Source organism: Manis pentadactyla, chromosome 5 (assembly GCF_030020395.1).
Source record: "Manis pentadactyla isolate mManPen7 chromosome 5, mManPen7.hap1, whole genome shotgun sequence".
Lineage (NCBI taxonomy): Eukaryota > Metazoa > Chordata > Mammalia > Pholidota > Manidae > Manis > Manis pentadactyla.
The window spans coordinates 102,001,296-102,017,699 of NC_080023.1; the positions used below are offsets into that span (position 1 = coordinate 102,001,296).

Sequence of the window (16,404 nt, forward strand, 5' to 3'; positions counted from 1 at the left end):
TTGGGGATGATATTCCCCACCACAAAATGTATTCTAGCTGACATCATCAACCTCCTCTCTTTTTGTATATTACCCAGTGAAGAAAAGTCAGGAGGGACTGTGAGTACTTTGGGCCTCCTAATCTCCTTCCTCAGCAGAGTCTAATCTTAGGTTGGTCCTTTTCCTTTTGTTACAACAGCAATTTCTCTTACAGAAAACAGACTTCCAGACTTCAGAGGTTTAAAGCTTCATTAGAAAAATCATACACAAAATAAAAACTATATTTATCAGGAACAATAATTGTATTTCATTCATCAAGTTCAGCAAATTCATTTAAAACATGAGTTACAGTATAGAATGAGAAATGACAGCATGAAGTCTTAAGACAACTAATCTGTAAAATTAGTCCCTCAAAACAATACATTATATTGTTTTAATAAAAGGCAACTGCAGTTCCATTTTCCAAGCTGTCTTCGTAAGTTAAGGGTATTCTGTAATTGGTTTTTACATTGTGTTCTTCACAAGAAGTTTAAGATGTATGTCATTTCCTCATCACCAAGTACTTTATTCCCCAAAATCTTTAAACCAAGAACCTGACAACCAGGTGTCTCTGTTGTCACCTTTAGTTTGCTGAGGAATAGGAAACTACTTTGACAGTAAATCCAAGTTAAATCCATACCAAAGTTTTAGCACTTGGGTAATCTGTCCTCCTTTGCTTCTTAGGAAGCATGACGAAGACTCATCTGTGGTCACACAGTTGAGACTATGATGAGCTTTTTCTTTAAGTCTGTCTACTAAGTGCTACCTCTCTCTCTACCCACCTCTGGGAACTCTATCTCCCCCTGTCAAATCTAGATTTGGGAGGTGATTTTTGTTTAAAGTCTCTCAATTTCTTCTGAGGACAAATTATATCTGAGTTTATATATGATTTGTTTATTGCTGTTTGAAGAAAATGTTAAAACCCTCACAGAAATTTACCATCTATCCCAGCTCCATTCTATCAAGGCTCCCCAACAGCTTCCAATTTGCTCTGACAGCAGTGTCAGGATACCCATTACTGTCAGCATTGGAATACTATTTTTTTTCTAAAAACCAAGAGCCTTTCTCATTAGCTGGAATCAGTCAGAATAAACTAAGTCTCTGAAAGTGAAGTTATTTGTACTGTTTCATTATGTTTGGTTACATGCCCATGTTAAAAGGCAGGATGATTTGTTTATCCTGGAACAAAACTAGATAGTATGTGTAACCACAAGACAGGTTGGCTAAGATATTTCCACAGCTTAGAGAAATTAAATCTAAGTTCAAGCTGAAATAGAGTTGGAAACTAAGTCTCCTAACTGAAATTCAAACTACAATAAAGATGATAGGGGGCATTAACAGGGCCAGTGAATTAAAAAATTATCGAGGTGGAAAGCCACCTCTGTGTGTTCCTCCTCGGCCCCCCCTGAAGCTACCTCTTTCTCCTCGGAAGTTAGATCGATTTCTTTCCCGTCCACGGCCAGCAGAAGTTCCACCTCTTCCTCCACCCCTGGGAGCACCACCTCCCCGATCAGACTTAGATTTGGGGGGAGGTGATTTTGGTCGAAGTCTCTCAATTTCTTCTGTACATCCAGTCAAGTAGGAATTAGGGGCACTGAAGTAAGATGCATATGTTTCCGCATTGTAGTTGCTGTTTGTTAGAGTGGGTCCAACTGTAAGCCAACCTGAAGGGGAAAAGAAACATTATCTTTTTTTTTTCTCAATTCTCTCTTATTTGTCCGTTAGGAGCTGTTTCAAATCTTAATGATGTCCCTATCACCAATATTGATCTTTTTTATAGGATGCAAGACACTTAATCGTGGTCATAAAGATTTCTTATGTATTTATCTTATTTCTCTTCCTAGACTGTAACTTTTGTAATATATCTTCCCTATTGTCTCCATCCATGTTTCACACTCTGTGAGAATAGCACTTAAACAAAAAAAAAGTATACAGTACACTGAGTTTTGGCTCAGTGAAAATTTCATTTTACATAACCTTCCTACTCGTGGCAATGGTACCAACTTTTACCTGTACTCTCCAATCACAACAATAACCCAGTTGATAGGTCCTAGAAATCCAACCCCTAACTACCATGCTGCTCCCATTCATTCCATCATGCCATTTCCACTACCAACCTTAAATTTCTTTACTTCTTTTATTAGGCCAGTGCCCTACACATGTAACAGATGTACATATATACTGAAATGCTCTCCCAACCTCTCCTCACTCTAAAAGTGAAAAGCCTAAGGCAAAGCTTCAAACATGGTACTTCTCTGAGCAGCCATCTAGCGCCTTCCACAAAGCCCAAGTTCATAAATACGGAATCTAAGGTCTTTTATAATGAAGCTTGAACTAACTTTCCAATCACATTTCTCACTAATGCTTTTCATGACACCTGCATTTGAGTAAACCACTACAAAAAGTGTTTCCATATTAATTTCCACCTCTGAGCCTGTTTTCTTTTCTATCCAGTCAACCTGATGAAAATTCCACCCTTCAATATCCAACTTAAATATACATCTTTCATGAAATAAAAATAATTTCTCAGAAATTTCCACTGAACATTGTATTTCTATAGGTAAAAAGGTATTTTTGTCAACTACATTGCTAGACAACTTTGCTTATAATAAGGATTCTTTCTGACTGATTAAACTGTATCTGAAATGGAAGGAACCATGAATTATCTGTAAATGCCCAACAGAGATATTATGCTTCGGAGTACCATGCGTGTGCTGATTCTTTTAACTGACACATCTTTTGGGGAGACATTGGAAATGTGTACAGAGTGCTCTAAGAGACAAGGGCTGCTTTAGGACAGGTCATATAATCTCCAAGAACCAGACTCTTCATCTGAAAAATTCGGTTCAAATATTCTGCTTCATCATCCTCAAGGTTATTTATTACAATGTTAGATCCATCATAAAATGCAAAATATTTTACTAGGATCACATTCTAAAATGTAGTAGCCATTTCTGCATAGTACTTTGTTCATCCTTTTAAAAAATCATCAGTATCTAACAGTGCATTAATTAAAACAATTTATTTGAAGAAAAAACTAACAAATAAATCATACCGTGTCTTTTTTATATTATCTAGTGGGTACCCTGATAAGTAGAGAAGTACCTATTCAGATTAAAGAGCACATTATACACCTATATGGTCTCATCAACAACTTAATTTGTAAGATTCTAACTTGCTCCCTTCTAGTTTTATGGCATGTGTGTGGTATTGTGGGACACAACACACCAACAAAGGTAAAGAAGAAAATTTAAAGATGAAAAATAGCTAATGCTGTCTCTTTCATGCCTTACTGCCTTTTACATACCTAACACATTCAAATCTTTGTACACTAAACTATAAGGGACTCTGCCTCCCCTACACAAATTCTTAATTCCAACAGTGTTTTATCCTAATTTCTAAAGGTATTACAATGAACCAAGTAAGTTTAAAATAGCCTACCTTCAGTGTATTTGATATATATAGCAATTTTTAAACCTTTTAAAGCAATGGCAAGTAGTATTCCTAAGGTATATGTAATATACCTTAGACTACCTCCTTGAGGAAGAAGTGTATTTGAGGAATCAACCCCCAAAATGAAGCCTTTTGAGTAGAGCAGACCTCTCTCAATTGTTCCTATTCTTAATTAACATACATGGTTAACCACCAACCATCTATAATTTCCCCAAGCAGACTTTCCTTCCTAAATTTTGTTTTACTATATATAGTTAATATAAAAATAACATTTGCAAGAATGGGCAAGAGTAAAGAATCAGATGTAGTTTACAAGACAAAAAATAAAATTTGTGCCTTTAAAACTTTGTTCAACTGATACAGACAGAAATAGAAGGATATCCTGTATGAAAGGTGTAAAATGTAGAATCTCAAGTGGGTAAAGTGCCACAGCTACACGGATGGAAACCCCACTGAATATTATAGTTATAAATAAAAGTTGGTATCAGGCAAAATCTCTATTTTAGTTGCTATTTGTGCTTATTCCTATAACCACACTTAACAATCATCTATTCTCTCTATTCCTTAGGTTCATGTACTTGTGTTAAAAAACATTAATTAAAATAATGTTATAAAAACATTGAAATAATTATAAATAATTTCTTCAAATATAGAAGTATACTTGACATAATACTGAGAAAAATACAAAATGATAACTATAATTATGTAAAAACATATGCACAGAAGGACTGGAAATTACTTTGTAAAAGATGAAAACAATTCTTAAAGATAGCGATAATGAATTTTTCTTCTTCAAAATGTTGTTATTATACTGATTTTTCAATTATTGTTAAGATTACCATTGTTTGATGCTTGCTTTTACTTTTCAAAAGGTTTTCCTTTTCCTTTAAGGTTTTCTACATCCTTTGAACAGCTGTTGCCACTGGAGATTGTTTCCAGATTTGGAGTTCTTTTTGGGTAGGACAGATTAATGATGGAAGAGAAAAATCCGTTCCTTATTTCCTCAAACACTGGAGCCATAATCTTGATATTCAATATATATGGACATACACACTTTCTGAAAAACATACCTGTCAGTGTTTTTATCTAATGATGTTACTTTTTTTAAGCCAGTGAAGAGGAAATATTTGCTTGTCAAAAGCTCTACTGCCAAAATATTCTTACTTTGATAAGAAAACAAAATTATCTACAAAACTTCTAAACATGTATATGTGCTCCTGAATATGTGCAGAAGTTTAAACTCAAAGGTCATTCTATAAATGTATATATATGTATGGACTGCATGTAAACCAGGAAAACTGGTTTAAAAAGTTAAGGAAACTAAAATATAAACCAGAGCATTCCTACCCTTTAAAAATCAATATATTATTTTAATTTAGACTTTAAATAATTCAAAGATGAATGCTGCAATCTCTAAGGTAACCACTGAAGGAACAAGAAGAGAATATCTAACTTACAAGCTAATTAAAAAGGAAAAATGGAATAAAATAATCCAAAAGAAATGAGAAAAAAAGGAACACTGAACAGGTGGTACTCCAATGTAAAGCAAACAGTACAATGGTCATTTATGCCCAAATACATCAGGGCTTAGATTAAATGTAGATTAACTAAACAGTTCAATTAAAAGATAAAAATAAACTGGATGAAAAACCACATATTTGTTCACAAGACATACACCTTAAATGTAAGAATATGGAAGACTGAAAATAGAACAATGGAAATAACATACCATATAAACACAAACCAAAAGAAAGCTGGAATGGCTATCACAGCATCAGATGGAAGTAGAAATTAAGGTAAAAATCACTGGCTAAAGAAGGATGTTTCATAGTATTAAGAGGGTCATCTACGAGGAAGGAATAAAAATTCTATGTTTTATATGCACATAACAACTGAACTTCAGATATAAATAAGAAATTGACAACTAAACTAAAAACCCATATCATAAAAGATTCTAACAGACCTTTCTCATGAACAAGTAGTTAAAAACAGCAAACACATGGCTGACATAAACAGCACACAATTAATAATATCAGAACCAAAAACAAAATAATACGCATTCTTTCCAACTGGATCTGGAACATTTATCTAAATTGGGTCAAAAGCAAACCAACAAATTACAAATGAGTGAAATATTATGGTGTATGTTATTTGACTACAACATTAAGCTAAAAGGCAATAAAATGATAATTTAAGTAACACAATGCTGAATAAAAAACTGCCTTGAGAAAAAACACTTAAATACAGGGAACATTTTCTCTAAAGCCAAATGTATAAATGCCTAATGTACAGCATATACATATCACATGAAAAAAATTTACTGGTAAAGAGACTTCAGTTTTACTTTTCTCTTTATTATTTTACATAATTTTATGAAATTTGAGACTATCAGTTTCTACAACTGAAATATTTTCAAGTTATGGTGTTCTTCAAAGCACACCCTCAGAGAAATACCTGGTGGGTGGTGGAAGCCAAAGAGGAATGGGTTATACATAAAATTTAGACAACTTTAAGGACTGCTTTTTTTAGAATGAACATCAGAGTTTCTTCTAAATTCTTAGGTACGTTCAAAGCCAATTATTCTACTGTAACTTCTTCAACTTCTCTTACTTTTAATAAACTGCAGACTGTTTAAAAGAAACAAAATTCTGGCTCTTCCATCTTTAAACAGAGCTGCTAACCTGGGGAGGCCAAACGCACTGATTTTATGTATTGTGACTAAGGCGATGCAATGTTAAAAGTTACTCTGACGTTTTCTGAGGAAAGTAATAAATAGAATGTACTGATAATTCAAAATAAAAGCTGTGCCCTCTAAAAGAAAATCCTATTCCACAATAGCCTAATTATTTTCTACTCCTGTATTTTAAAAATAGTAAATTCACATTACATTGATTTAGTAAGAAGTTAAAATTTTGAAAACACCACTGTACATGTAAGGAAATAAGACAGGTATTTTAATTGCTAATAAAGACAAGACCTGTACTTCACAAATGTATGGTTGTTTTCTGCAGTATTATTCAATCATTCATTTATGCATTTCTTCACTCAACACAATATTTACTGAATGATCTGAATACTGGGTAGAAAGGCATAAGACAATCTTTGCCTTCTATGAGACTGCATGCCAGAGAGACTAGCTATAAACATATGCCCAGATGAATCTATAATTCAGATGAAGGGTGGTATGAAGAAAAGAAAGCAGATTAAGGGGGAAGAGAGTGGCAGGAGGAGGGAGTGGGGTGGAAGTTGGCTAGTTTAGACAGCATTGTGAAAAAAGGCCTGTCTGATACTTCAATGAAAGGAGAGAGGACCATGGAAGAAAAATGAGACAAAAATAAGCCAGGCATATTTCAAGTACAGCAAGAAGAATTAAACACATCATAAGAATTTTATTTTACACAGCACTGTGTACTGTTTTTTTGACACCTACATCCCAAACAAGCATAAAATTATAAAATGTTTTTGAAACTACCTGGTCGAATTGTACTGTCTCTTCCAAACAGATGAAGGCGTCTTCTACCAAGACAAAAATGTTCAATTATATGAAAAATTTCTACAGGTTTTTCTATATTGCCGATTTCGGGTTCTTCTGTGATAATCAAGTCAATGTCAACATTAGCATGAATGAAGTCCCCATCTGTGCTACGCTTAACAGTTCCTTTGATCCCCATAAGGCAGTGTTCCTGAGTAACAATGAGAGCAGACCAATTAGTCTCTTTTCATCAACAGTCATATATATATCATACCATTTTACATTTCCAATCTCCCCAATTCCAAAATAGTCTTCATTTCCCTGAATCTTTGGGATATATTTCTATGAGCAAAAACCACAACAGGAAGACCTAGATCTTGGAATGCGGAAGGGTTGCAAGGGGGGCTAGACACAAGAGTTTAAACTTGAAGCCCTGCCATTTTAGAATGAGATCACCATGAACTCTTTTCCTCTGGAACACTTGATAATAACTTTTTGCTAGTAATGGAAACATGGCACTTCCATGGAGCCTTAAAATGTTGTTATATGAGGCCTCATATGATCTAAGATCAAAACTATATGTAAGTGTAAGCATTTTTATATAGAGAGGGGGCTTAAAGCCTGGATATAGACTTCTCAACACTCAACGTAAGTAAATGTGAAAATCAAACAATTTTCTTTTTTTGTTTGTTTTTTTGACCTTCTCTATTTACCCTGGATGGCAGGGGTATGGATTAAATAAATTTAATCTTTCACTTGACTCCATAAACCAGTAGTGGCAAGGATAGCTTAGGTTGTTCCCTTCAAAAGAATCCAGTCTAAGAAATAATAAGAAAGACCCTCCCTCTGGTAGCTCCCTGAAGAGTGAAAGACTGGAGAACAGACTGTTAAATCCTGATACTAGCAGGGCAGTTGTATGATGCAGAGGTTCTCAGGGGTTCTTATGCAGGAAAAAGAAGGAAAGAGAAGAGAAACTTGCCTCTAAGCTGGCCAGCTTTGTGTCTGGTTGCCATCTCTTTTTTTGGGCTCAGAGAAAAGGAAAAAATCTGGGGGTGGGTCAAAAGTACCAAAAGCTCATATCTGATAAATTATGGCAATTTAGGCCATGTAGGAATACCTTCTCCAACACAGTGGAGGTTGATCTAACATACTGAATATTTTAAAGTTCATTTGGATGTATTACTGTAATGCTCAATGCCATTTGTAAGTCTAAGAAAAGGACCTTTCCACAATAATTAAACAATAAACAGACATTTGGAAAAGCCTGACAGAAAATAATGAAAATAAAGAAAACAAAAGAGTAAAGGTAATACCTTTGTTCTCTGGAAGACAGCCTTTGGATCTAAAGTCTTAGTCTTCCCAGGATTGTTTTTATTGGTTTTAATCCAACAAATATCTTCACATCTTCTGTAACCCCACTTTCGTAAACACTAAAAGTGAAAGAAAAGAGAAATCATTAGCTAAAAGAAGTAAACAATACTTAACCAGCCAGTATTAAAAATCTTCCTAAAGGTTTGGGACACTAAAGTCCAAGGTGTCATGGTAATTTTGTTTTAGGGAAGAAATAGACAAAGAAATGTTAGTCTTTAAATATATAGTCATTAAGTGAAATACATATACCTTTTGGATATTAATATAATATATAGTTAAATATCAAAACAGAGAAAGGATTATATAATATGCCAATTATTTAATAGTACCTTCCATTGCCTTCAATAGAAAATGGGTTTTTAAATCAGTCCCTTTTTCGTGAAATAATTCAAAAGATAATTTGATTCTTGCCACCTCAATTTTCTATACTCTCACAAAACTAAAAACTTTTGAGAATTTTCTATTTGCCAACTTCAAAAGAGTCTTATTTTTATTTAATATTAACAACCTCAAAAAAATCAGACTTAAAATGGTTATGTATGTCTCTTTATTGTATAAAGCTTTATTTTTATCTTTATGTAATCTACAAAACAGATTTCAACATTAGTGTCCTAGAATGTTGCATACAAATATGTATACAATGCTCAGAATAGCATTTTGAAGGCCTACCATTTGTAGGTGCTGGCTACATGCTGGAAATAAAAACATGAAAAAGATACAGTACTTATCCCAACTAACTGAAGAGCAAAAAAGGGAGAAATAAATAAATTGTGCAGGACAATATTGTTGGTACTATGATCAAGTACATAGAAAAATAGAGCATAAAACGCAGGCAATATTCAGGAATGCTCTCAATGTGTGAAGTGAGCTACACATCAAAATGAGACTTAGATTTTTATTTTAAAATCTTGAAAATCAAGATCAGTATCTATTCCTATTGCCAAATATTTGTTTTGTACTTGATGTTCATTAAACGTCACAAGGGCTTAAACCCTACATGCCCTAATCAATCTACCAAAAGCTCATGAGTATTCTCACATTGAATTATTCTTATAATCATTTCTGGCCAAAATCTGCTTTCACCAGTATGATAAACTGTTGTATAAATGAATAAAATAAAACCTCCTGATCAACTTTCAACCTAAATTGGGGGGGCGGGAGGAAAGCCCAAAGACACACATTAGACCTAATAAAGGTAAATGCCAACATACCTATAAAAACATACAGTATGTTTCTATTCTCTTAGCTTTTGAAAAGCATCTAAGGGAGGCACCAGCAAAAAAAAAAGAAGTTAATAAATGACAGTAACAATGATTTTACTCAACAGTTTCAAATTTACTATAGATAAAAAGAATACAAAGTTAACTGTAGAATTTCAAGATTTGAGCATAAATTTATCTCAATATAATCCTACTTAAATTCTTTACCTGTCAAATGGACACTTCCTAAAATTACCAGGATTAAATGAGATCATTTGTTGCATAGCAAGCAGCATGTCCTAAAAATGGAAAGTATCACCCACTAACAAGTGAGGAAACCGAAACCCAGTAGAGTTAAGTATCTCTTCACCTAAACTTTCACTGTTGGACAGCAGAATTGAGACCAGAAGTGAAGACTTCTAATACCTAGCCACAATGCTCCCATTATTTTTGGATAAGAAAGCATGTTATTTTCACAGAGAAGACAAGTAGTGAGTCTACAGCATCTTACTACGCTGATGGACAGTGACTGTAATGGGGTTTGTGGGGTGGGGGACTTGGTGAAGGGGGGAGTCTAGTAACCATAATGTTCTTCATGTAACTGTAGATTAATGATAATAAAATGAATTTTAAAAAAAGAAAGCATGTTATTTTATTTCCACTTAGAAATCTAAATATTCCAATCAAAAAAGAGCAAAGTTCTAAAATACGCTAAGTGTAAGGTACTTAAAATTAATTGAAGTGTTACAACTTTCTCACTCCCTTTCATTCAAACAGTTATGTTCCAGATGCTGTTATTTTTCCAATTTGATTTGGCTTATATTTGCAATTCAGATATTAATGTTACTCAGAAGAATAGTACTCATGAGCAGTATGTGACACTAAGCAACTTGCTTTTGAGCTTTAATTTGGTTTCAAATCTCTAAACTGTTTTCTTCCTGCCTTTGTACTACATAACATTTTGAATTACTCATCCCGAGTGCTGGTGAACAAGGGGTGCCACCTTTTGTACATTCTTTCCTGAACATTTTTTTCACCTGAATATTTTAGTATTATTCAAGAAACAAAGGACACATTAATAACATTAATCTTCAAACTTCTTATGCAACATATTGCGTTACTTATTTTTCTTATGAGTTTAAAAATCCACTCTAGAAAACATCATCTTACCACTCTTCCAAGGTCCAATCCCTCCCCAGAACCACACCAGAGAAAAATAAATGATCGAGGTGCTGCAATCTCATCAATTTCTAGCTTCATAATCTGTAAGAAATCAAAACAATATTGCACAAACGTATTTGTTTCCCATTCATCCTAAATCCAAAAGAATAACCAGAGATTTATCAGGACTTTAAGTAGATGTGTTCTTTAAATGTACTAATTTTCATTAGGAAATATAATGGACAATAAGTTTTATCCCTAAAACTTGTTCTACTATTGTTTTCATATTCTCTTTTAAGACAATACACATGTGCATTCAGATACATATGTACACGGAAAGAAATTATAGGAAATCTTATTTATAGAATAATGAAATTTTGTCAGATGTAGCTTGAGAGAAACCCTTTACCCATTTAGAGAAAAAGAGACTCAAATAAGAGAGATTAAATTATTCCAAAGTTAGGGGCAAAATTTAAATGAAATAAAACAATTAGGGAGGAATTGATTTCTAGTATCTACAGAACACACTATTATAAAATAAAATTTCAGACTACCTTAACTCTGAAATGCCAAAAAAGTATAGTCTATAATTTTGTTTGCCTTTTATGTGTTGAGTGTGTCACATTAAAAAGAAAAGCTCTTGAATAATTAAATCTCTAAATTTTGGGAATACCATATACTCATATAAATGAATGTAAAAGCAAATATTATATGGTGTTCTTTTTCTTTCAGCTTTCTGTCACAGTTAAGAAGTTTCAGAGGCCACCGTTCAGCCAAGTATTTGCAAGTTTCATTTACTAAGATAATCTTAATTTCTACCTAACAAATCCTTTTGAGTTATAACTATATCATCTCTAACTGAATCTAGGTAGAAACATTATTTGACAGTAATGATGGAAATGTTACAATATATACAAACCTATTTTATACTTCTGACTCAAAGTCTTGAATCTCTCCTTATCTAATATTTTCATAGCAATATGAATAAATATGCAATACAAACACATATCCTTAAATACATTTATGTAATAGAGCTAACAATACATGATGACCCACATTTAGTGAAGAACATTAAACAAGGTACTCTCCCTTGACTGCAATTTTAAATGCCAAGTGTTGGTATTTTGAGTAAGTGCTTATATTTTTAACCAAAACACACTAACCACTACTGGATCTCTAATGTGAAAAAGAATACTTGTGAAATCCAAACACTTTTCTTGCTTACATTTTATTTATTATATAACTATTGGTACTTTCTTTAAGATATTATCACATAAAGATTAAGAGCTTAGGGCTATGGGGCCAGACAAAAAAATATGCCAGCCAGAGCTGTTCAGTGAAATTAAACTGAAATCAAGGAAATGCACATAAAATGAAATTCCTGTATTTTGAAAACTTTTAGTTTGTTACATATAATTGAAGATCTTGTGCTTCCCTGACCAAACCTCAGAGATTGGCTAGAGAAAATAAATTCAACCTGACTACTAATCAAAGACATAAGATTTATTTTTTCAGTTTGCTTTTCTTTTGACTAAACTGACCAAGATTGCTTTTGTGTTATTAACCAATTTTGATGAGATCTGGTGAAATGGGTATGTCTTACACACCACTGAGGGAACAAATTTATACAACCTGTTTGGAAAATACATCAGCATTAATTATCAAGAGCATTGTGTATTTAACATTAAGTCTTGGGAAGACTATATACTGTGTACTTTCCTAAATTTCAACCATAAGCACAGATCACATACATCATCAAAAAGGAAAAACTTTTTTAAGTGGTAAGAGCCATAAACAATGTAAATAAAAGTACCAGATATATTGAAACCTGTAGGAAAGCTTTAAGGAAGAAAAACTGGAGGTTCACCTTGAAGAATAAATATTGTTAACAATAGGAGGACAGGGGAGGTTTCAAAGCAGTTTTCCAAGACACTCCCATCTTTGCTTTCCCTACTTCTCTTCTGTGCTCAACACTCCTGATTCTCTCCCTGAAACTCCCTATTCCCTTGGCTTCTAGGACATTCATACCCTCTTAGTTCTCTTCATTCATCTCTTCCCATTCTTTTCACATCTTTTACATGTGCCTCTGAAATGTGAAAGGCTTTACTGTCAATCCACATTTTATCTTGAGACACTATCTCAGGACAAATTCTTCTATTCTCATAGGTTTAATATGTTAATCTGTATTTTAAGACCAGATCTATCTGCCCATTAAGTTTCATATTCTTATTACAGTCTCCACTTGCATGTCTCACATACACCTCAAAATCAACATGTTCAGTATTATCTAATCCCTCTAGTCCTGCTTCTTAAATCTACTTTCTTCTCAACTGGTGATAATCCACTTATCCCAAGACTCAAATCTTTGAGTCATCCTTACTTTGTACCCTCACTCAAATTTGTACACTCACCGAAAGTATCTACTGAACATTACTAAGTAACACCCTCCCTCCTATTCTTACTACCATCACCCCAACTCAGGATCCCTTCATCTCGTAGGTAGGCTACTGCAGTCTTCTATCTGCTGTCCCTTCTCCAGACTTCTTTTCCTCTAGTCCATCCTCCACACACTAATCTGACCATTTCACTACTGATTAAAGCCCTTCAAAGACTCCTTAATGTCTTTAGGATAAAACTCCAAGCTTCTAAGAAGACATCGCAAGACAGTCTCAATCTGTGTTCTAACAATATCAATGAGCATAGGACACCCACTTCCACCCTGCCCCAAATCAGATATTATCTTTGCCTCCAACACTTATGCTCTTACTGTTCCTTCTGCTTTGAGTCCCTGTCCCAACCCTTCTTCATCTGGCCAACTCCAACTAATCCATTCATATTATTCATGTGTCACCACCTCCTCTTTGCTCACGTGCCCCATCTTCCAAGGTTTAGTCAGCTTTTCTTCAGACCATCTTATGCAGTCCTACTATTGAACTAAGAAAATGACAAAATATGCCCCTTAAGGCTACGTACTAAGTCTTCTTAATCAGCTTTACATTTTTAGTACCTAGCACAGTACCTAGTACAGTGACTCAATAAATATTTATTTTTGTTACTAATCAGTAAAAACAGATGACTTTATGTAACTGAAGTTATCAGTTTGCTTAATTTTGTTTGGAAAAATACAACTTTATCACAATTATATAATACTGAAATTATGCATCATTTTTATCCATTATCTTCTAAGTTCTTTGAAGAGTAGAAACCATGTTTCATATATATATATATATATATATATACATTGATGTGAACTAACACTAACTAAATACAAAAAAGGTTATTGTTCCTTCTGTTTTTAGTTTTTTCTAGCTATACATCTAAGGTCTCTCAGACTGGAATTATGAGTCTTCTACAGACTATTTACTTCCTATCTGCTCAACTTTTGCCTCAAAAAGAAAAATCAGACCAAAGATACTATAATATCTGCTAATGTACCTTGGACTTTCAGCCACAACATATACTATAAGTCTATTATCTTTGATTCCTAAAAAGGCAGGGATGATAGATATATAATCTTACTTTCTGATCAAATATATATTTGTTTGAAAAATAAATAATTAATTATGATGAAGAAAAACTCATCATACATCATCCCAAGTCCAGCATTTCTCATTAGCAGTGATACCAGTCTCTCTGTAATATTCTTCTAAAGGTGGTTCCAGAAGAATCACATCAAATTTGGGTGTCAGTTCTCTGATGTCAAAGGCTTCTATATCTGCTTGTAAGTACCTATTTGATCAAAGCATGAAGAGAGACTTTTAAATACTTTACAGATGGTAATGAAAGAAATTTCCTAAATATTACAAAGTAATCATAAGCTAATTACTGAATATAATCTTTTTATAGGAAGGCATCTTTCTTTAACATAGACAATAAACCATTTACCAATATTCTTTTCTAGGACATGGACATAAGCACACTAGAAAGTAAAATAATATTCTCCCATTTACTTCCGGACTATAAACTACTCATGTTTTTTCATTGAAACTCCATACTCAGATGTTAAGTCTTTGAACCCCTTTCCACCATCATCTCAATTTTTTAAGGAACATCACATTACTTTCTTCTCCATTGTTTAGTTGGGTTAGGAAATCTACTTGTCTGTAGGTTTTAAATTCCTCCCTCTCAAAAAGTAGTTAAAAATTTTTTTATTGGTTTGTTTATTAGTAAAATTGTTTATATTAATATTCTTTTCTAACTACTTAATATCAATTACTACTAGCCTTTACTGAAAGGTTACTTCCATATGAGTATGAATATTTATAAACAGGATGAACAGAGCCTGTTAATATTTTTCTCCACATACTCAGACTTTCTTGTGGTTCTTCTAATCACTAACAGTATACATTTTGGCAAACAGTTAAATGTACAAAATATTCAAAGCAAGCTAAATGTGAAATAGATCCTTTAATTTCAGAGACCTTATTCACATTTTTGAGGAAAACACTACTCTGTTTAGGGGAAAAGAATTCTGCTTGAATTTTCATATTCTAAAATGTTAAGAGTAGTGTCCCTGGATGCTGAGTTATGATTAATTTTTATTTGCTCATTTTCCTTCATCTAAGTTTTCTAAACTTTCTTCAATAAATAAATTACTTTTTGAGAAGAAGTTATTTAAAAACATTTTAAGAAGCTCAACAATACAGCAAACATGAATGATTTTCTAAGAAAAGAATACTTTAAGGCACTATAAGCAAATTATCTAGAAAACTGAAAAAATTAAATGAGAATCTACTACTGTGTACTCAGCACTGGAGTTTCAAACTAATACATTTTACTGTATGAAGAAATAGAGTGTTTAACTTTATAATAGTGCTGAATTTTTTTCAGAGAGGTTACAGGATTAAAGAGATTGATATTTTAAGCCTGATTTGGGAATAAAAGTAATTGGGAAAAAAAAAACACTTACATAGGAGGAGTGTTAGATTTAGCTATTAACTCGTCTTTCAGCCTGATGAGCTCCCTCAGTTTAGGGTATTCTTCAAATCTGTCAGCCAGACCTAAGGGAAAAATAGAAATTATGATTTCAATATAACTGAAGCTCATATCAATGAATTCAAAGGTTACAAGCCCTCTCAGGAAAACAAAACGTTACACTACCACCACTTTATTCTCACATCTTTTTAAGAAAAGTTAATTTTGAGTGTTTTTAAACATTTCATACATATATTTCATACCTAATGACCCTTACCCTGTATACAGGCAGAAACTCAGATGTTCTGAAGTCCAATTCAAGTCAATATACCATTTAATTTCTCATATTTATTAAGTTAATCAGTTCATTGCATCAAGTTCACCCATTCTGGTCTCAGGAAAAGAAAAAACAGTTCCCTTTCTATCATACTGTTTTCTTTCTCTAGCTAAAACAAATAGTTTTCCTGAAGAATCTAGTGATTGTTAATATTTTTATTTATCTTCTTAGTTATCTAAAGCAAAAGGAAATGAGTATTTCCTTTTTATTATGAATTAGGTATACAAAGAAACAAAGAATAGTTAGAGGTGAGAGAAACATTGCTGATGATTTTAAATTAATTGGCTATGCCTTATAGACACAATCCCAGAACAAATTTAGTTAAGAAATAACAAGTCCTCTCACCTCACTCACTCTGATAATTTATCTAAATTACACTACCAATTTCAAGACAAGTTGCTTTCTCTAAGAAAATTTCCTATATTAATATTTACGGTCTTAAAGATCTCACAGCTCCACATTACTATAAATCAAATCTG

General features: G+C 33.1%; 1 protein-coding gene across 2 annotated transcripts in view; it reads right to left on the reverse strand.

Moving 5' to 3' along the window:
• Positions 1–214: 214 nt before the first annotated feature.
• Positions 215–16,404, reverse strand: part of METTL14 (methyltransferase 14, N6-adenosine-methyltransferase subunit) — a 29,170-nt gene continuing 12,980 nt past the window's right edge. For both annotated transcript variants that reach the window (XM_036908596.2, XM_057502575.1), the window contains exons 6-11: positions 15,584–15,674; positions 14,262–14,403; positions 10,684–10,776; positions 8,257–8,373; positions 6,944–7,154; positions 215–1,682 (exon numbers count right to left, since the gene is read on the reverse strand). In XM_036908596.2, the coding sequence (XP_036764491.1) occupies positions 1,378–1,682; positions 6,944–7,154; positions 8,257–8,373; positions 10,684–10,776; positions 14,262–14,403; positions 15,584–15,674 (959 nt within the window). In that variant the 3' untranslated portion in view covers positions 215–1,377. The remainder of the gene's footprint in view (positions 1,683–6,943; positions 7,155–8,256; positions 8,374–10,683; positions 10,777–14,261; positions 14,404–15,583; positions 15,675–16,404) is intronic.